At 43.5% G+C, this 21,420-nt stretch overlaps 1 protein-coding gene across 2 annotated transcripts in view; it reads left to right on the top strand.

Moving 5' to 3' along the window:
- Positions 1-21,420, top strand: part of ASAP2 (ArfGAP with SH3 domain, ankyrin repeat and PH domain 2) — a 173,036-nt gene that overhangs the window by 99,234 nt on the left and 52,382 nt on the right. For both annotated transcript variants that reach the window (XM_072767748.1, XM_072767747.1), the window contains exons 6-9: positions 1,823-1,952; positions 6,546-6,631; positions 13,066-13,141; positions 13,433-13,519. In XM_072767748.1, coding sequence (XP_072623849.1) covers positions 1,823-1,952; positions 6,546-6,631; positions 13,066-13,141; positions 13,433-13,519 — 379 coding nt within the window. The remainder of the gene's footprint in view (positions 1-1,822; positions 1,953-6,545; positions 6,632-13,065; positions 13,142-13,432; positions 13,520-21,420) is intronic.

The following is a 21,420-nucleotide window of genomic DNA, read 5'->3' as shown; positions in this document are numbered from 1 at the left end:
GAAAGTTATTTTCAGGAAAGGTAATTGAAGAATGTGAAGTCCAGGTTGTGTCAGAGGTGTTTCTTTCCCGTTTTTTTTTTTTTTTTTTTTAAATGCTTTCCCCATTTTGTCACCATTTACGATGGCAATGCAGTTTTTGGCAACCAGCTTCCTGGTGATTTGCAAGAGCTGTCTGCTTTTAGTTTTGTGTCTCAATTTCCCTGCAACACCAGTCCCTCAGTTTAGAAAGAGAGAGAAAAGAGAGATAGTTGCAACACCCTACTCTAGCCTTATTTGATCACTTCATCTGCCATAAGAACGAGAAGAAAGGGTTGGTTGGTTCTTGGATGTGCACCACTGTTTCCACTGAAGACATGACCACTCTGTCCATCTGTTTGTGCCATCGGCACATTTCAGATCACAGTCTCTCCTTCCCAGCATGGGAAGGTTCAGCTCGATGGAATTGGGCTGGCCATTGTGGGGATAGTGGTTTCAATTACTGTAAATACTTGAGAGACAGAAAATATTTTTAAATGTCTCATGTTTGCTTTGCAATTACCATGCATCGGGTAACAATGTAGAGTTTTCTGAGTGGAAATAGAAACTTTAACATGAAGCCATCTGTTACAGAGAGAGGTGTTAAGAAGAAAGTAGTTCCAGATGTAACTACAAGTATTTAAGTAGACCTGGGGTTTTTGTGTTTGTGTGTGTTTTGTTTTTAAAACCAGCCTTGGGTGAAGGATCACGAAGCTCAAACCAAGGAATACCAAACCTTTGCTATTTGTCCCCTTCCTGGAAATCTTACATTTTCATACTCGAAGTTGCTTGGATCTCCAAATTCTGGATTTTTCACTAATGGCATACATTCACCTATAATCACAGAGTATTGAGGTAGATGGCCTTGAAGGTCTGTTCAAGCCAGAGAAGTTTCTGGCCCTTAGCACCGTCCTCTGCATACCAGTACAGGACACTTGATGGAGAAAGGATCGCCACTCCTGCTTTATAGACAGGAGGCCAGGACTTGGTGGTTTGCTGCCGGTCAGCTAGCGAGAGGGTCACTGAGCCAGGGCCAGTGGGTGACTTTCCATCCAGCTGCAATTGCCACCACCCTCGAGTGCCTCAGAGGGGATACTTCTGTGTGTAACTGAACCTGGGCCACAAGGGGGGTTGAGGAAGATTGCCTGAGAGACTCTGCTGGTTCCAAAAGGAAAAGACTCGAAGGGGGAACGAGATCAAATTCTGTAAAATCAGGACATACATAGAGTAGGGACAGAATTACTCACAAAATGCCAGAATTTGACAGTGCAAGAGCTTCAAATAATTCTCAGATAAGTTTTAAAAGTAACTCTTTAATCGTTTACATGCGAGGTTGATTTCTGCAGTGATGAACACTATCCTAGTCAAGACAGAGCCCTGGCAAGACCTCGCTCAGGAGGTGGGTGGAGAGGAGTGGGGAGAAATGGGAGGAGGGAGGGAGTCCCACCACACAGCCCCATGTGTTGTTCAGCAGGCACAGTGACAGATACCCAGACAGACGGACAGAGCGCTGCCCTAAAGGAGACCTGAGGCATGCGCAGGCTTTCTGCCTCTTCTAACCCAGATCTGGCACAAAGGAGGTGCTTAGGAAGTATTTTTTGAGCGAGTACTCAACAAAAAGGTTCAGATTTTACATTCTTAGGATCAAATGCATGTTCCTTTCCAGTAAGTTAAGAGGCTGTCTTGTTTCTAAAAGACTTGTGCACATTTGTGTTGCAGGCTGGGTAATGGCATCCCGGCAAGCCTGTCCAGTGCAGAGTGCTGTGCTAAGAGGCATTTCAAATTATCCTTGTTTTTTCACCTGTAGAACCAAAATTGAAAAGGAGAAGAAGGAGCATGCCAAGCTGCATGGGATGATTCGCACCGAAATCAGTGGGGCTGAAATTGCTGAAGAGATGGAAAAGGAGCGGCGGCTTTTCCAGCTACAGATGTGCGAGGTGAGCCCCAGGGGTGCAGGCTCCAGCTACAGATGTGGAAGCACATGGGGTGCAGGCTCCAGCTACAGATGTGGGAAGTGAGCCCTGGGGGTGCAGGCTTCAGCTATAGATGTGGAAGCATATGGGGTGCAGGCTCCAGCTACAGATGTGGGAGCAGAGCACCGGGGGATGCAGGTTCCAGCTACAGACATGAGAGCAGAGCACCAGGAGGTGCAGGCTCCAGCTACAGATGTGGGAGGTGAGCACCAGGGAGCTCGGGCTCCAGGTACAGATGTGGGAGCACAGGCAGTGCAGACTCCAGCTACAGACGTGGGAACAGAGTACCAGGGGGTACAGGCTCTAGTTACAGATGTGGGAGCAGAGCACTGGGGGGTGCAGGCTAGCTACAGATGTGCAGGGTAAGCACCAGGGGGTGCAGGCTCCAGCTACAGATGTGCAGGGTGAATGCTGAGGGTGCCACCATGGTTGGGAAGGTGTGGGATGCAGGTTCTGGCAGGGTGCTGGGTTCCAGGTGGGCTGCCTTCGCCAGCACATGAACTCCTCCGGGGAGTGCACACTTCCCAGAGGCTTCAGACAGCACACTAATGCATTATTGGACTCCATTTGTCTGATTTCTCTTACAAGTGGAGCCTGAGTCTCTGGGAGGGTGGGATAAGATAAATCTAACATCAACCATTAATTAAGAATAAGAAAGAAACTAAAGAAACATCCTCTCTGGCCTCATAGACAGACTCACCTCTCACTGGTGCGTTGCTAGAATACTCTCTCCGTTAGTGTTTTTTTAATGAGGTATCTGGGTTCCCATTATACCAGTGGAATCCATGAGGAGGGCCAGGGAGAAGTCAGCTGGAAAAAACTGCAGCCGGTCCCCTGTGGGTGTCTGTGAGTGAGTGAATGAGTGAGTGAGAACATACTACGGAAAGCCAAGCCACCTGCCTCTGAAGCGCTTCCACCCAGATTCACTCATCAAGGCAGGCGGCCCTGGGGAGTTGCTCTGCTCTGCTCTGTTCTGCAGCCTGAGCCCTTGCCTTTGTGGGGGGAGGGAAGTAGCAGCACTGATGCCCTGGGACACGTCCCTTGCTGGAGGCTGAGGGGGGTGGGGGGGCAGGAAATACCAGACACCAATCATGAAGGCCTTTTATGCCTTGCTTGTGGGTAAGAAGGGGAAGAAAACCCTGTGGAAACCACTCTCACCTCTGCCTGAGGGTCCCCTCTCCTGGCAGTGCCCATGGAGCCCCTCGTGCTCCTTGGCATTTGTGCCATGGCAGCTCAGACTTCAGTCTTAGATGTGCCAAGTGCTTGGTGATGTCTGTGACAGGCCCCAAAACTGGCTGAGCCTGCTCTCCGGCACCCTGGGAGCACTCCACAGCAAAGCTGAACCACAAGGCACTTTTGACTTCAGAACATTTATTAATTGCAACGGGAGTTTAACTTTTAGAATTGTGCATCTTAGGAGTATATTTAAACGAGTTTTTATTCCCCAAGCAATCTCTTCAGTGGTCAGTGGCGCAGAACCAGTCCCAGGATCAAGGAGAGGATATTAGTCTCACACCAGTACAGCCACTCCAGCTCTTTAAGTTTCTGTTTGCATGGAATTTCTTTTTCAACCTGTGTGTTTCTATGACTCTAAAGCATGTTTCCGGCAGACAGTGTTTTTAAAATCTAGTCTGACAAACTCAGCCTTTTGATGGGTTTGTTTAATCCATTCACATTTGATGTTACTATTGATGTGGTTGGATTTATGTCTGCTGTCTTTTTTTGTTTTTTATATCTCATATCTTCTTTATTCCTTTGTTCTTCCTTTGCTGTTTTTTCATTAAGTGGATATTTAGAAAGTTAACTAAGCTCTAAGTCTTAAGAGGAGAGTGGATGTTTTTAGAAACGTGTTGTTTTGTAAACAGACCTCATATGTAACAATGCTTGCCTGGCCGATTTCACAGGTTTCACAGGGTGTTAGGGGAATCAGCCCAGAGGTTATGAGATGGGATAGGAAATTGCTGTTTGTTACACCAATATGAAGTATTGTTTCTGTTTGGGGTAAAAATGAGTAGCAGTGTTTTACAAAGAATGGGTTTGGAACAGGTGTGTGTGTTTATGTTGTGTACAGTTTATGCTCCTTTTTTTTTTTTTCTTTCTTTTTTGGCTAGTAAGGAGGAAATACATTAGCTTAAAACTCTGCAAAAAACTGCTTGTTTAAAAATGTTTAGTGAATTGTGAAACTTAACTAAGTGTATCTTTGAGGTGAGGTGCATTGCACCCAACACTAGTTAAATCTCCCCTTCTGAGTCAGGGTGAATAGATCTGTGCACTGGTGAAGTAGTTAATTTTATTGAAAACGTCCTGTCTAGATGATGCCTCTCAGTTGCATACTTGTTGGGGTTCTGGCAGTTAGTGGATGCAGGCACCTTATCTGTGTGCAGAAGCATCCAGAGGAGGACATACCTGATGAAGGATACTCATGTTGGCCAAACAGAAGGGGGCTGGAAAGGACTTTCCATGGACGAAGGAGGAATATATTTGAAAAGCAGCCCTCCCCTCCCCCCCAAAGCCCCAGAATCTCAAAGTGAATAGATTGCTGGAGTTATTCATGGTAAAATTGTTCAGCTAGTTCCTCATGCCGAACATCTCAAGTATCATAAACTCTTGCCATTGTTTAGGTATCTAAAATGTTAGTTGCCCAAGATTTAATCTAAAAGAGTGGCTTTCAGGTGTTTATTTTATTTCATTTTATTTTTAAAGATTTTATTTATTCATTCATGAGAGACACACAGAGGGAGAGAGAGAGGCAGAGACACAGGCAGAGGGAGAAGCAGGCTCCATGCAGGGAGCCCAATCCAGAACTCGATCCGGGACCCCAGGATCATGCCCTGGGCCGAAGGCAGGTGCTAAACCGCTGAAGCCACCCAGGGATCCCCTCAGGTGTTTATTTTAAAGCTGCTGAACTTTTTCTTCAAAATTAATTTTGTAGAGAAATTCAGTGTGCCATAATAAGTAGGTAATATAGAACATCTGTGTATGGAGAATGTATAAGAGATCCTCTCTTGTTTTCCTGTGATTATAAAAATCCACACTTTAAAAAATTAGTCTATATATATATGAAATTAAAAATCACCCCAGATTTTACTCACCAGAAGATAAGCACTTTGACATCTTTCATATATATATGAAAAAATACATATATATATCTTTCATATATATATATATATCTGTGTACATAAAAATAATTTGTATAAACAGGATCATTCTCTACTGGTGCTCTGTAACCTGATTATTTTGACTCATGAGTATGTCATGGGCATCTTTCCATGTTGGAAAGTCTCTGCTTCACTGGCTTCATGGCTACACAGCAATTTTTTGTGTGTGGCTGAACCATAGTTTAATTTTCCATTCATTACATTTGGGTTGCCATTTGTTACTTTTACAAACAAGTCTGCACTGAACCTTGTTATCTATTCATCTTTGTAAATGTCTATGATTATCTTCTTAGAATAAGTTCCTGTAAGTAGAATTTCTATGTCAAAAGGTCCACACATTGCGAAGCATCTTATTAACAGCTTAACCATTTGACACGTTGCCAAGCATCTTATTCAGTTAACAGTAAATAAATATCAGACTGAAAGAAGAAAACAAAAAGGCACTTGGTATAGGAAAAGGAGATTTTGTACTTGATTGTCTCAGAGCAGCGCTCTCTCTCTCTCTCTCTCTCTCTCTCTCTCTGGCTGGACTGTGGCTTGAACATGAACTTACTTCCCAGGTTATTGCTGAGTAGTGGGCGTGGTCAGCAGAGGTCGCTGCTCTTTTGGAGGCACCCAGTCTCGGAGAGGACATGTTGTCAGAGTTCTTTTTGTTGTATCCTGACCGTGGAAGGGATAGAGAATTTATGGAGTCTTTGTTCTGCAAACCTTTAGCAAAGAACAAATGTATTTTCTGATGCTGGTTTTGTGGATTCCCTGGGACTTCGGGATATTTTAGTGGCCATTCCTGAATTCTCCAAGTTAAAAATGGCTTTCATACATTTCAACTCAAAATTTGGTCTTGATAGCAATCACATTTTTTTTTCAGTGCCGGGGTTAGAGATGTGGTGATGAGAGTCTCCACTCCTAGACACTGGTGGTTAGTGTGGCAGACAATGAGCTGCCCAAGAAGGGACATAGGACGGAAGGCTGCAGATAGAAAGAGCCTATTCCCTCTCAACATCCACATTCTTTGTGTAGCTCATAGAAGATTTCCTCTAGTAGATTAAGATACAGTGTCTTACTACTAAGAGTTGTGTTTCAAGTTAAATATTTAACTACCTGGACATCAAATAGTTCACGTAGCACCAGACTGAGAGAAATGTTTAGTTCTGGCATTCAGAAAGTACTAGGCATCTGCCAGGAGCTCTACCCCCATATAAGTGGAGAAACACTAATGGAGAGACTATTCTAGCAATGCAACAGTGAGAGGTGAGTCTGTCTATGCAGCCAAAGAGGATGTTTCTTTAGTTTCTTCCTTATCTTTAATTAATGGTTGGTGTTAGATTTATCTTACATAGTGGAGAAGGCAGTCTGTCCTGTTCTGCATATGACACACCCTCTTGTGTTTTCTTAACAGTATCTGCTGAAGGTCAATGAAATTAAAATTAAGAAGGGAGTGGATTTGCTGCAGAATCTGATCAAATACTTTCATGCCCAGTGCAAGTAAGTTCTTTCTTTTTGCTCTGATGTTATTTCAGCTGTTTCTCTCTTTATGGCCACTACCGATAGATGCGTAGTATCGTATCGAGGAAAATAAACATTCCTTTAAATGTAAAGGGCATGAGGTACAGACACACACAATGACATGGGTGAACCTCAGAAACACGTTAAGTGAAAGAAACCAGACACAAAAGGCCACATGCTGTATGATTTTGTTTACTTGAAAGATCAGAAATAAGCAGATCTACAGTTTAGTGATTGCCAGGGCTTAGGGGGACTGGGGCTAATTGGGGTAATGAAAATGTTCTAAAATAATACAGTGCTTATGATTGCACAATGTTGTGAATATAATAAAACCCCTAAATTATATACATTATAAGGGCATATTTTGTGGTTTAAGAATCTTTTTCAATAAACAATAAAAATAAACAATATAAAAATCTAGAGTAATTCTCAGATGTATTTATTTTACCCTTTTTGCAGAATGACAAACAAGTTTGATCTAATACATGATTCACAGATATTTTTTGTTTGTAAGAAATTAGATGGGGAGTGGGGGGCAGCCCAGGTGGTTCAGCGGTTTAGGGCACCTTCAGCCCAGGGCCTGAACCTGGAGACCTGGGATCGAGTCCCAACGTTGGGCTCCCTGCATAGAGCCTGCTTCTCCCTCTGCCTGTCTCTGTCTCTATCTCTCTCTGTCTTTCTGTCTCTGTCTCTCTGTCATAAATAAATAAATAAAATCTTTAAAAAAAAAGAAATTAGATGGGGTTAGTGCAGTATATTAAATTGAGGAAATACTTTCATATACCTATATTCTTAAAGATTTTATTTATTTGAGAGAGCCCAAGTGGGGGTAGCAGAGGGAGAAGCAAGCTCCCCACTGAGCAGGGAGCCCAACTTGGGGCTTGATCCCAGGATGCTTGGATCATGACCTGAGCCAGAGGTAGATGCCCAACTGATTGAGCCACCCAGGTGCCTTAATGTATTATTTATCCTAGAAAGCAGTTGACAGCACTGAGCTAAGAAGGCTGAATCTGGTAGAGAAGGAAAAGCTTCTGTGTTTGCGGCTGCCTCATACTCAGCTTGACCTTCACTCGAGCCCTTCACAGCCTGGCCCTTGTCATGCCACACTTGCTTTCTTGCTTCTGCCGTCCCCCCACTTCTGCCTGACCCGCAGTCCTCACATACACTGGCCCCTGGCTCGTTCCTCACTTGCTGGGCGTGTGCCATGTGTCTGGCACTGTCCTAGATGCTGGGGATAAAAGAACGTACATCACAGACATAGTTCCTGCTTGAATCAAGTAGGCAAGTGGGCTTACGCAGTTGGGTTTCTGATTGCACGTCTGAAACGTGTTCAGAGGTGTTGGCATCTAACAAAGAACAGACTAGAAGGACCCGATTTAGATTAAGATTGAGAACAGACACAGGATTCTTTTTTTTTTTTTTTCCTGTTCCTTGCTGTATTCTCCAGCCACCAGACATGGTACCTAGCACAACACATGGTACATATTCAAATACTTCTTGAACTAGCTGCATGCCTCTTTGAGGAGACCTGTATTCTGAGATCTGAGGATCTAGCAGATGAGGAGGAGGGGAAGAACGTTCCAGGCAAAGTCAAGATCTTGAGGCAGGAAAAAGCCCAGTGTGACATAAGCATAATGAGTGAGGGGGAGGTTAGTGTGACATGAAGCAGGATGGAAAAACCTAGAGACATGGATGGCCTTAGGAGTCTTGGGAAAGATTTTAGATTTTATTCTAAGTGTATTAGGAAGCTCTCAGAAGTTTTAAGGAGGGGATTCACTCAGCAAATAGTGCCTGAGTATTTGCTCAGTATTTGCTCATGAACCTTCAGTTCTGATGGGGTGGATAAATAGTAAACACGTAAGAAAACCTCTAACAGTTTTTAGGGAGTGGGCATGGTTGTGAACAGGGAAAGGGAAGAGAGAGAGATGGGAAACATCTGGGAAGGCTTCTCAGTTCCATTCCTGTGTTAATAAGGGACAAGCAAGAATGGGTATGGGCATCCCGGCACAGTCCACGGATGATGATGTTTTGGCCTAGACTGGTGACAAAGCCAGCAGAGGGTGTGATGATGTGAGAACTCTTTGGAGGTTGAGTTGCCACACCTGCCTCTTGCTTTTTGCCCAGCAGGCTATGCCCCATGCTGATGTGCCTTTGTACGTACTGCTCCCTTTTCTAGAATGTCCCACTGCTCCCTTGTTGCCTTCCCCTAGCTTATGGTCATCCCTAAGACCTACCTACTGCTACTTTGAAGTCGCCTGGTCTTCCCCTGATAGAATTACACTTCTCTTCCTTCTGAGGGTATCATTATACTCTCTATCTCTAGGATGGTATCTTTCATGCTGTGTCATGTCTCTCACCAAGCTGTATATTCTTTAAAAAAAGGGGCCATGACATTTATTTGTTTAATCTATGGTGTTTAATCTATTGTGCTTTAACCTGGCACAAAGTTACAGCGGTGAATTGCACTGTTGAACTTTACCTAGCTTTGGAACTCTTAATACAGCATCGGTGACAGTGCATCTCTGAAGCATCTCAGGTCAAGCAGCAGAGGAAGCTATGCTGTGCGATTCGTCCTAGGTTAAAAGAGGAGCTCCAAGCTTGGGAAAAGAGTCTTGGAGGATGGACAAAGACCTCTAATGTGTAGAATTTCCAAGATGAATTCTTTTATAGAGACTCAAAATCCTAACTTTGTGATTAACATACAAATTACTTCTTCACCATTTGTCCTCATAACCTTATATGAGGCAGATTAGGAAGTGGGTCGCTTCCTTGCTAATATTTTATTTTTAAGAAGCTATTCTGGGATTTCCTTTTTTCTCTTTATTTTGCCCAAACCGATCCGTTGGGTAGCAACAGACCACTTGTGGAAAAGTGAACTAGTTGGCCTTTTATGGGCATGAGCTCAGTAACCTTTAAAAACGATGAATCTTCTATTACTTCCTCTGTGTGTGTGCGTGTGTGTGTGTGCGCGCGCACTCTGCATGTTCTTCAAATCATCTGCACAGCTTTGACTTTTTTAATTCATATTTTGGGGCATAAAATGCAGAGCAGAAGTGACTCGGCCATTGGACGGAGGACCACGTGGCCATATGTTGTTTGTTCTAGGAGTGCCCTTATGTTCCCCAGTTAGCATTCCCAGTCTCCCATCCTTAGCCCAGGAAAGCACTGTGCCCTGATGGGCAGAGGCAGCCAGCTTGGGCAGCACATATCCCCACATGCTGCTGTTCTCTGCAGGTGTAGACTAGATTCTGGGAGCCATGTTTGAGTGTTCACTCTTAGAACTGCTTATATATGTATTATTTTGCTTTTGATTCATTTTTGCTCTTCACTTTCAGTGTCCTTGAAGAGTATTTCATGTTCTTTGTTTTTATTTCATTTAAAGAAAGAATTTGCATCTCTGCTTAGTTCCTGGAATATCCTAAAAATTTGTCTTATTAGCCTTTGCTGCTGAAGGTTGAGGCTCTTATTCTCTAATGGAGTCTAGAACTAGGCCAGTCTCTAAAACAATAATGAAACAAACAAAAACATCCCTGTTCTAAAAGATGGTGATGAATGTTGAATTGACTTGTTCTTTGAGCTGGTACCTACTGAGAACCACGATGACCACCTGTTACCGATGTACTTTGTTGGGATACAGTGTTGAGTGAGACACCAGGGCCAGGTTGCAGAGGGCAGGTGGGTCTTGGGCCATGAGAATGGGGTGTTCTCATAAAGCCTGTGACCAGAGGGAGAGGCCACGCTGCATAGGTGGGAACATGAAGACTGAATCTCAGTGCATTTTAAAGACTTGAGAGTTTAATCGGGCTGGGTAGAAAACATTTAATTAAAAAATTGATATTTAGTAATATCGACAGTAAACATTGCTTGATTGAAGTTTGGGAAAGTGTTAATTGTTCAACCTAAGAAAAAATGTGCCAGGGTTTGTATTTAGAAATGTCACAGTGAGGGCACCTGGGTGGCTTAGTTGGTTAAGTGTCTGCCTTCAGCTCAGGTCATGATCTCTCAGTCCGGAATCCAGCCCTGCATCAGGCTTCTTGTTCAACGAGGAGTCTGCTTCTCTCTCTTTCTCTCTCTCTCTCTCTCTCCCTCCCTCCCTCCCTCTCTCCCTCCCTCTCTTCCCACCTTCTGCCCCTCCCTACCTCTAAAAAAAAAAGGATGGTACAGAAAGATAAGGAGTTTGACAATCAGAGGGAGGAGGTGTTTTAGGTAGATGGTCAGAATCAGCTAGGTGATTACAAAGATAAAAACCAAATCTTAAACCAAAATAAATCTGTATCATTATTCCAAGCGCACTGCCCAGTGTCATGCTGGAGGTGTTTCTCATCACAAATGAGAACTCTCTGAGAACTTGTCTCTGCTACAGGCTCTCTTCACCATGGCGCTTGCTGGGCATAGAAGCTCTTAGAGCTGAGCACCTAAGAGTAGGAGCCATTTCCATACCAGTCTCCTGCAATACTTTTCCTACTCCTTCCCCTGGTGTTCCCCCCACCCCTTTCCTACCTATTTCACAAGACTTTGAAGTAATTAAGGAAATAGTTCTATATAGAAAAAATGTAACTGAAGCAAATCATGAGAACCACATGAGTTCCTGACAAGAGGGGAGAAGCTCAGTTTTTCATTCTTGTGTGTGTGCCTCCAAATTTCCTTCTCAGTTGAAAGGAGTACCTGCTGTGTGTTGGCCATTGTGTGAAGAGTAGAAAGCGCAGAGATGCATAAGATACGGCCTTTCTCTCCTGACAGTGGACACAGACCCCTGGAGAAGTCATTATAACACTCTGACATGGTTGCCATGTCAGAAATTTATTCCATGTTCAGAAAAAGTGTTAGGTAAAATGTAGGAATGAGACTATATAAAATAAAGAATTATGCATGGATCTAAAAATTAAGGTTAGAACATTCTCATAGTGTAGCTTCTGTGATTCCTGCTGCCTGGCTGGTAATGGTTCATAACCCACATCCTGTGTGTGTATTTCCTTCTTCCTTCCTCCTTGGAATTTCTGTATTAAATATCATGCTGCATTGCTTTTACAGCCCCTTCTGTTCATTACATACCTCATGTAGGAAAGTCCCACAGGACCGTTGCTGAGTTTAAAAGTTGATTAACATCACCTCACAAGAGCACATGTGAGACCCAGATCACATTTTGAAGATCATCTCCTTCCAGGAACCTGGCTTAAGTTGGAGACTCTTTCCTTCATTAATTTATTTTTTTACTCACCAAATACTGTGTGCTTGAAATGTGCCAGGCTTTGTGGATACCGTGTCCTTATCCTCAGAACTTTGGATCTAAGGGAGGGTGGGTATAGTTTAAATAATCACACTAATGACTACATAATGGCAGTTGTGCTAAAAGTTTTGAAACAGGAGACAGGGTGCTCTGAGAGAATATAGCAAGAAGACTTCTTTTAAAGTAGGGGATCCTGGAAACCTCACTAACAAAGTGATATTTAACTTAAAACTTGAAGAGTGGATGGGAATAATCCAGGCAAAACAGAAGATATCTGCAGGGAGAACTCTAGAAAGCAGAAGCCCTATGTACAAAGGACCTGAGGCAGAAAGGATCTGATGGCTGTTGACAGAAGGCTGGTAGCTCTGGAATCTAGTGAATGAAAGGGGTAAACGGTGCTACTTAAAGCTTGGAAACGGAGACAGAAGCCAAATCTCACAGGCATTACAGGCCTTGTTACATTTTGAACTCTGCCCTGAGCATACGGGGGAAGCGTTTTTCTTCTTTCTTCTCAAGAGTTATACAACATGCTTCAGAGGCAGTGCTGAGCATCAGCCCACTGGTGCTGCAGAAAAACTTGTCTAGCTTCTCTTCTATTTCCTGCATCACACAAACGCCTTCCCAAGCATTGAGTTCTGGGCCTTCAAAAAACAAAGTTTCCTTTTGATATCTGATCCCAAGTTCTCCAGCCACATTTCCCTGTTCTGCAGATGTGGCACAACCATTCACCTGCATCAAACTGGCTTCATTTTTTTCTTCTTCTCTTTTCCACCCAACTATTGACTATCCAGGCAGATTTTTTGGTGTCTTGTTCTTATTTGCACCCCATTCTTTCTGACCTCAGGCTTTTTCATTCCTGAAACAGAGCCTTCACTGCCCTCTGTCAGCAGGGGCCTGTTTCCCGTTACACACTGAGAATTTAGGGCTCCTTTCATATGGGTTGAGAGCAATATTATAAATACTTAGGTTTATTGCAGTTCCTTTTCTGTCACTTCTTGGCGGGTTTTCAGTGTCATTTCATTTCTTTGTTTGCCTGATATTTAAAAGTTTGGTTCACACAATCCTTTCCCCTGGGAATGATGTAATGATTTCACTCACTTTCCTTTAAAGAAGTAGCTTCTCCATCTAATAAAATTGTTTCCTCTTTTATGAAAACACTGTCTCTGTCTCTTTTTGTTCCTCTTAGCTTTTTCCAGGATGGACTGAAGGCGGTTGAGAGCCTCAAGCCTTCCATTGAGACGCTTTCAACAGACCTTCACACAGTAAGCAGCTTCCCTTCCATATGAGTGTCGAAATGGTTTTTATGCAACAAACACTCTGATTTAAACATTGCTTTATGTATGATGTATGATCCTGTGTTTGCATGCTGTGCCCCCCAGAAGCCAACAGCCTCGTGAAGGATGGAGTTCCTGTTCCCATCCTCTGTCATGACCAGGGGAGGGGTGACCCTTGGGGGAGGCAGTGGGCACGTTTATGCAGCAATGCCCTGTGCACTCTGGCACCTTGCTGTACCCCAGCTGTGCTGCTCTCTGCTTTGTTCTGTTTTTTGAAAGATAAAGCAGGCCCAGGATGAAGAGAGAAGGCAGTTGATACAGCTTCGAGATATTTTGAAATCAGCATTGCAAGTTGAACAGAAAGAGGTGAGAGGATTTAATTTTGATAGATTGCTTTTTTGTATACCTGTGTCTCCGAGGCTTTGGGACAGAAGAATGGGACATGCAGGTCTTCGAGGTACCACAGTTCACTCACTCTGGGACTGTATCAGCCAGCACCAACCATTTGGTTTGCTCTTTCAGTTTGGTTTTGTAAAACCATCTTTTGAGATATGTTTATTTCATGGGGGGAAGCATTTACTGGAGCCCCAGCCTTCATGGCAGTCTATAAACCCTTTTTCTGCTCTGTGGTTGTAGATGAGCAGCTCTTAACATCTCTATTACGTAGATACTGGGTATTTATCCCATTAATTTTTCTACCTGGAACTTTGTGGTTTCCATGGTCCAGTATACGAGGACTCTGCCCACTTGGGCTTCAGCAGGTACAGCGTGGCCACCCACGCCCGCCACCCCTGACAGTGTGCTCTGTAAAACATGGGGAGCTACGCTTTCTTACAGCTGCATTTCGATGAGCAGGAAACCTTCATTTCTCTGGCATCATCTTTCCTATAATCCCCTTGCTGCATGCTAACATAGAGTGACAATTCATGTCTTGGAGTCTTCTTAAAAATATATTAAAAAATAAAACTTTAAGTAATTCTATGACCTGTTTATTATAGTGTGGATACTAACATGTGAAATTTAACCTAATCCCCTTCCTTGTGCATAAAGGAATGTATCTAAATGTGTAACTAGTAGATTTTAGATACGTAACTGTTAAACTACTTAGCAGAGCATGGCGTTCACTGTCTGCAGTTTGGTATGCTCTATTTTAAGTTCTTGTACTATAACTGAATATTGTTGTTTCTCTCCCAAATGCATTTACCTTTGTGACCGAAGTCTAGGAGAGTAAGTAGTTCAGTATTTTAATAAATTGGAGAGTTCTGCATGCTTTCTTCATGAACTTCAATTAGTTCCTTCCATGCATACGTTAATGGCTAAGTGGCATTTTTAATTTTAACTCTTTCTCTAGGTTTTATTAAAGGGTAAAGAATTTGAATTCACAAGTATCACTGAAATGGCACATTTCCAAGTGTACGGTTTATACTCTTGCTGTCGTCCCTTTGTGGAAGCAGAGCGGCTTACCCCCTCCCTCCCCTTCTGCTACCTAGCTGAATTCTCCATGTCCTTCTTGACCATGGCCAGCCCTGCCTCTGGAGACCACCTTTACTCACTCCAGCCCCAGGGTTTTCAGTTCCTGCTATTTCAGTCATGACATACTCCTGATGGGTATTGGCTGTGTCTTCAAGTGCACAGATGTTTTTTCTCCAGCTAGACCTTGAGCAGCTTGAGGCTGCTCTCCTGCCTTCTATGCCTTGTCAGCCATCACATTGTAGTCCCATATTGCTCATTTACTAGGCTCTTGGTAAACGTGGGTCAGCTAAGTGAGAGATTGGCAGGTTGAAGTTATATGAGAGTGTTCAAAATTACCCACGGGGTGATGGCTTCCTCTCAGTCTAGAGAATATATATCCTGACACTTTGATGTTCCCAAACATGGACTATAAGCAGAAAAGTAAAAAGGAGAAAAAGGACTTAGAGTATGAAGGAAATAATGGCTCAAGTATAACTAGAAGAGAGGGTTCTAGGTATAGGAGCCCCGATGCCATCAAGGCAGCTGGCTTTGGGAGCAGTTGAGAGCCACTCTTGCCTGGAAAGGACTGTCACACCCATGAAGCAAAGCTCAGGTTTACAGTAAAGGAGAGCAGATGCTGGAGCTGAGTGGTCCTCTGGGCGCAGTGCAAAGGCCATGTTTACTTTGGCTATGCAGAATTAGGAGGTTTGGGAAAACTGGCTGTTGTCAGCTGGTTTTTATAGTTTTGCAGAAAAGTATGACAAATCTACCAGCACAGACCAGTCTTTATGGTTTGTTGTGTTTGTGTTTTTTTGTTGACCAGCCCAACTGCCCACGACTGCACAAAGGGATCATAAGAACCTTCTTTACTGCTCCTCTTTGGATTTCTGCCCAAAGATCGAACTCCTCAGTCTCTTGATGTGATTGTGTCATTCTGGATGTTATATTACACTCTTCATTGCTTTTTGGTGATGGTACTTATAGATTGGATGGTCTGTGAACACAGCTGCCAGTAAGAAGCAAATGTATATAAGTGGGATTTTACATATTATTAAATAATTTTTATGATTGGGGTTCCATCTCTTTCAGTTACAGTGAGAATTGAACATTGGGCACTCTCATTGTTTAGCGCTCATTCCCTTTTTTTGGATTCTCTCTATGACTTAGAAAACCAAAGGTGCTAATAGTTTCTATTTAACGTTTATAAAAATTCTTACTACATCATTTCAGTTCATAAAAATTAGGTAATATGCCCCAGAGAAACTGTATTACTGGTTGGTAGGAGCCACTCTCCTATTTCTTTCCTGTAAATCCCATCAGCCCATCGGTCTAAGTGAAGATTGTGGCTCTCACATATGGTGGCTTTGGGCTGCTTCTCTTTGTCACCCTATGGCCACATTTTAGAAATGAGACTATGCTGCTATGATCCCAGTGCCCCCACAACTCCCAATCACTGGCCTTTGTATTCTTTGATATCTCTGCTGTCTGTGAAGAAGATTCTACTGTTTGATTTTTCTACTTTTATTATGAAACTTTGCATTCTCATAGAAGAATTAAAAAATAGTGCAGGGAACACCTCTGTATGCATCATAATTTTAACATCTGGGAAAGATCCCTTCAACAAAGTTAAAGCCCTTTAGTACTGCTCATTTTGTGTGAGCCTTCTGCTTCCCCACCCCGTGTACATCCCATCTCATCCCATTGCAGTGCTGGCAGATTCTCTGCCAAAACCTCATTGTTGGCATGTGGGTTCTCTGCCGTTCGCTGTTGAGAACCCAGACTCGTGCCTCTAGGGGGAGGACTCAGCGTCTGGGAGCTGGGTTTGGTAGGCCTGAGTGCTGAAACCACAATGATTTTCCCACTATGGGCATCTCAAGTGTGGTCTCTCTTCACATCAGCTTTATACTCCCCTCTTTTCTTTTCTTTCTTTTTTTAGGTTTTATTTATTAATTTATTATTTATTTATTTATTTATTTATTTATTTGAGAGACACACAGCACAAGAGGGGGGAAAGGCAGAGAAGATAGGCAGACTCCCCGCTGAGCAGGGGCATGCAGTGTGAGGCTCCATCCCGGACTCCATCCGAGGACCCTGAGATCAGGACCTGAGCTGAAGTCAGATGCTTAATTGACTGAGCCACCCGGGGCCCCAGTGATCCCCACTTTTCACATGTCCCTATCTGGTAGGAATGTGTTGCAATAGTATGTGCTGTCCAGAGAAGAGAGGTCCATGGCAGCTGTAATTCTCTTCCAACTCTGGCTTTCCTGGTCTAGGCTTGCATATCTTCCTATGCCTGAATCTGACCTTAATCACAACCCTCTGGCCAGGTGTTCACTTCCTTGCTTCTCCTGCAAAGCTCCCAGAGGCCTGACACTGGCCTTCAGTTTGCCCTCCATGGAAGACTTGTTTATTGAGTCACACATTCAACTCCCATTTTCTTCTCTTTTCTTTTTTTTTATTTAAAGATTTTATTTATGGGGCGCCTGGGTGACTCAGTGGTTGAGCGTGTCCCTTTGGCTCAGGGCATGATCCCGGGATCCTGGGATCGAACCCTGCATCGGGCTCCGCACGGGGAGCCTACTTCTCCCTCTGCCTTTGTCTCTGCCTCTCTCTGTGTCTCTCATAAATAAATACATACATACATACATACTCCCTCTGCCTTTGTCTCTGCCTCTCTCTGTGTCTCTCATAAATAAATACATACATACATACAAATGTACGTACGTACATACATTATCTATTAGAGCAAGCAGAAGAGGAGCAGAGTGGTGAGGGAGAGAGAATCTGAAGCAGACTCCCTGCTAAACATGGAGCCTGATGCAGGCTTAATCTCAAGACCATGAGATCCTGACCTGAGCCAAAACCAAGAGTTGGATGCTTAACCAACTGCGTCCCCCCCAAGCACCCCACAACCCCCATTTTCTTGGGGTTTCATTTCATCCTGCAAGCCAGGCACTGCACAAACAATAAGATAGATATAATTCTCACTTTATTTATTTATTTATTTATTTATTTATTTATTTATTTATTTATTTATTTATGATAGACATAGAGAGAGAGAGTCAGAGACACAACACAGGAGGAGGGAGAAGCAGGCTCCACGCCGGGAGCCCGACGCGGGACTCGATCCCAGAACTGCAGGACCGCGCCCTGGGCCAAAGGCAGGCGCTAAACCACTGACCCACCCAGGGATCCCCTAATTCTCACCTCTTAAAGGGCTCTGGGAGTGGGGTCAGAAAAGTAATTGGGGTACAGTGTGATGAGAACTCCAGTGCAAGTCAGCTCCAGAAAAAGGTATCTCTCCAGTGTGGGCTACAGGTGTATGTGTTAGGTGGGTGTATGTCAGGATTGAGGGTTTGGAGGATGACTAAGAGTTAATAAAGTCCCAACAGGTGGGGCATTTGAGCCACCTTCTGACCAGGACAGCAAATTCGCCTGAGTAGCTGTCTAGCAGAGCAGAAGAGCATGGATTTATCGTAGGTCTTTGTTTCCTACTAGGACAGTGTGGAGCTAGTAACCTGCCCTCTTCACACCTTGGTCTCTTTTTCTGTAAAACAGGAATGATATTGCCACCTCAGAGCATTGTTATGAGAACTAGAGGAGGTAGTCTCTATAAAGCACTCTACACATTATCTTGATAAAAACAGTTCATTCATTCAACACATACTGTGCTGCTAGATGCTGAAGAACCATAGTGAGCTACGAAAAAATTATCTAATTGCCACCTCTTGGTGGTTGAACAGTAATGGATGTTGGTGGTGGTATCTCTGATAAGTTGACAACTTGATGCTCCCTGTTGGCTTGTCATCTGGCACCTTGTCCTCATGGCTGACCCCCACTTTTGCCCTCCTCCCCTCTCTGACTTGGGAGCCATCACACCCCAACCTAGACTGACCCCCCCCACTCCTGACCCCTGCTCCCCCACTTCTCCAGTTTCCTGCCTTCACCCACTGATGCCTGTCCCCTCACTGCATCAGGGGTCTGCTTTGTGGTTTGGCCAGGCCTACTTGCCTTACTTCTTAGGTTTTTCCAAGCACTTTATAACTGTGACCAGTAATCCCAACAACCACCTTGCAGGGTAGGTCGTATTAGTCCACATTTATAATGTAAGTCTGAGAGAAGGGAAAAGTATACTTGCTGGAGCCCACTCAGTAGTGTCAGAACCAGGCTTTGAACCCTGGTCTTTTCTACTGCAAACCTGTTCTCTTTAGCCAGATTGTAATCATACTTTGTATCAGACAAAATCTTAAAAATTATCCACAAAAACGGGGAATGTGTGGTCATGAGATTTGAAGACAGTGTTCTTAGACCACAGCTTAGTGCTTGCTTATCAAAGCCTCCAGCTCCTGGTTGTGTCCATGTGGGTGGACACACCTGTCGTACTCTGAGAAGGTACTGGAATGTGTGGGACATACTTGGACATACAGCTCTCCCTTGGTAGTTAAGCTTCAGGTATCCAGAGGTGACTCCTTAGCAATCCATTTATCACAAGAATTGTCTGGATATAGACTTTCTGAGAGGTAGACAGATAAAGTAAGTTTGTAAGTTTGTTGTTGGTGGGTTTTTTTTTTTAGATTATTTGCTTATTTGAGAGACAACGTACGTGTGCATGCACGAGTGGGATGAGGAAGGACAGAGGGAGGAGGAGAGTGGGAGAGAAGCAGACTCCTCACTGAATGGGGGTCCCAATGTTAGGCTCGATCCCAGGATCATGCCCTGAGGTGAAGGCAGATGCTTAACCCACTGAGCCACCCAGGTACCCCTAAAGTATATAATTTTTTATGATGTTCTAGAGTCTTAGGGAGCTTGGGGATACTTCTGATGTATGAGTAAACCTTTATATGTATGATATATGCAACATCATCACTCTTTTTCTTTTCCCTGTTCCTGAAAATTTCAAACATTAAGTCTGCTGCTCATCTGGGCAGTCTCTATCTTGGTAGGACCCAATTCCTAACATTTCATATGGCCACGTAAACTTTAGGGTTGTGATGGTGCCTGGAGTCTGAGAACTTGTCTGGATGTCACAGGAAAGAGGATGTGTGCATACTGATAGAAAACCTTTGTACATACAGACGGTGTCCACCTTGTGAGGCTTGTTCAATCAAGCCCTAGGGCATCCTTGGCTTTTCTGAGGAAGTGCAGAGTATGATGCAGAGTCTCCGAAAGTCAGGGGAACATGGATCCCCTGGCCCCGAGCCAGTCACCTCTCTATGTGTTGTCTTCTCCCCAGAAGTAAAGGCTCTTTTCTCGTGGATTATATTCCATTGAATTGCAGTCTTGGTTATGTGAAAAGGCAGACTTCATTTGTCACCCTTTTACTTGATCAGGTATTATATAAAGTACCTGTATGAACAGGTGAAGAAAGGCTATTTTTGTTTGATCACCTGGAAGTCACCTTGAAGATGCTGAAATACTTAGTTCTAAAGAAGGTTTAATTTTATGTCAAACATTATATTCCTGCTATTTATACATTTTGAATTGTACAGCTTCAGATTTGCCTCCCTCCACTTTTTAATCGATTCAAGAAATGCCTGGTCTAAAGAATAAAACTGTAATTTCTTTCTTAAAGTCTGGCCACGGTTCTGATTGTGTTGAAAAGAGGAATGTCCTTTATCGTATTCCTAAGGGCTGTGCGAGTTCTGATTAACATGCTTGGCATGAACACTTTCAGCAGTGTTGTCACATGATTCCACCACTTAATTTGTGCAGGGTTTTTTTCTCCCCAATCAATAGTGGTATTTCTTGGTTGTGCAATTTAGTCTTTTGACAGGTTTATTTTTAGTCTCTCACAGAGATTCGCATAGGTGAGAAGCACTTCTCTGTTTCTCCTCCACACGTTTATTCCCCATGATGCTTAATGCAGGGTTTGCTCTAGATTTCTAGTGCTAATGTTCTGCACCTTTGAGAGAATGTGGAAACTGGCACCATCCTCACCTGATGGATGAGTTGTGTGCCCTCGTTGTCTGCAGGCAGGAGTGCTATGTGAACTCTACAAAGAATGAGGACATTTCTCCTCTTTTGGGGTCTGTTTGTTTAGGCTCTGTTGTAATGGGATGCCTGAGCACATTATTAACTTCTCAGATCAAGATTTTTCTTTTAGTTTTCTTTTTTGCAGAGTTATCCCATATATACTTCAGTTAAAAAGTCAGTGCTAGAAAAAAAAAAAACTGTTAGACCATGTTCGTGGAATCAAGGATTTAATACTGTTCAGATGGCCACAGCCCCAGACTGATGTGCAGATTCAGTGCCATCTCTATCACATGCTCCCCCTTCCTTTTTGCAGAAATAGACGAGCTGATTCTAAAACTCATAAGGAAATGCAGGGGGCCCAGAATAGCCAAAGCAGCCTTAAAAAAGAACAAAAGTTGGAGGACTCATACTTCCTGGTTTCGAACTCACCACAAAGCTATAATAATCAAGACAGTGTGATACTGACACAAGGATAGACTTACAGATCAATGAGACAGAATTGAGAGTCCAGAAATAAACCCTTACACATAGGCCCAGTTGATTTTTCAACATGGGTGCTAAAACAATTCAGTGAGGAAAGAATAGTCTTTCCAACAAATGATGCTGGAACAAATGGATGATAGCCACAAGCAAAAGAATGAATTTGGACCCCTACCTCACACCATAATCAAAACTAACTTAAAGTGAATCAGAGACCTACATGTAAGAGCTAAAACTCAAATTCTTAGAAGAAAACATAGTTATAGGGACACCTGGGTGGCTCAGTGGTTGAACATCTGCCTTTGGCTCAAGTCATGATCCCATGGTCCTGGGATCAAGTCCTGCATCGAGCTCCCTGCAGG

Source organism: Vulpes vulpes, chromosome 8, assembly GCF_048418805.1.
Source record: "Vulpes vulpes isolate BD-2025 chromosome 8, VulVul3, whole genome shotgun sequence".
NCBI classification, from domain to species: domain Eukaryota; kingdom Metazoa; phylum Chordata; class Mammalia; order Carnivora; family Canidae; genus Vulpes; species Vulpes vulpes.
Note: the sequence above shows the minus strand (reverse complement) of the source record. Positions and strands in the feature narration are given on the sequence as shown.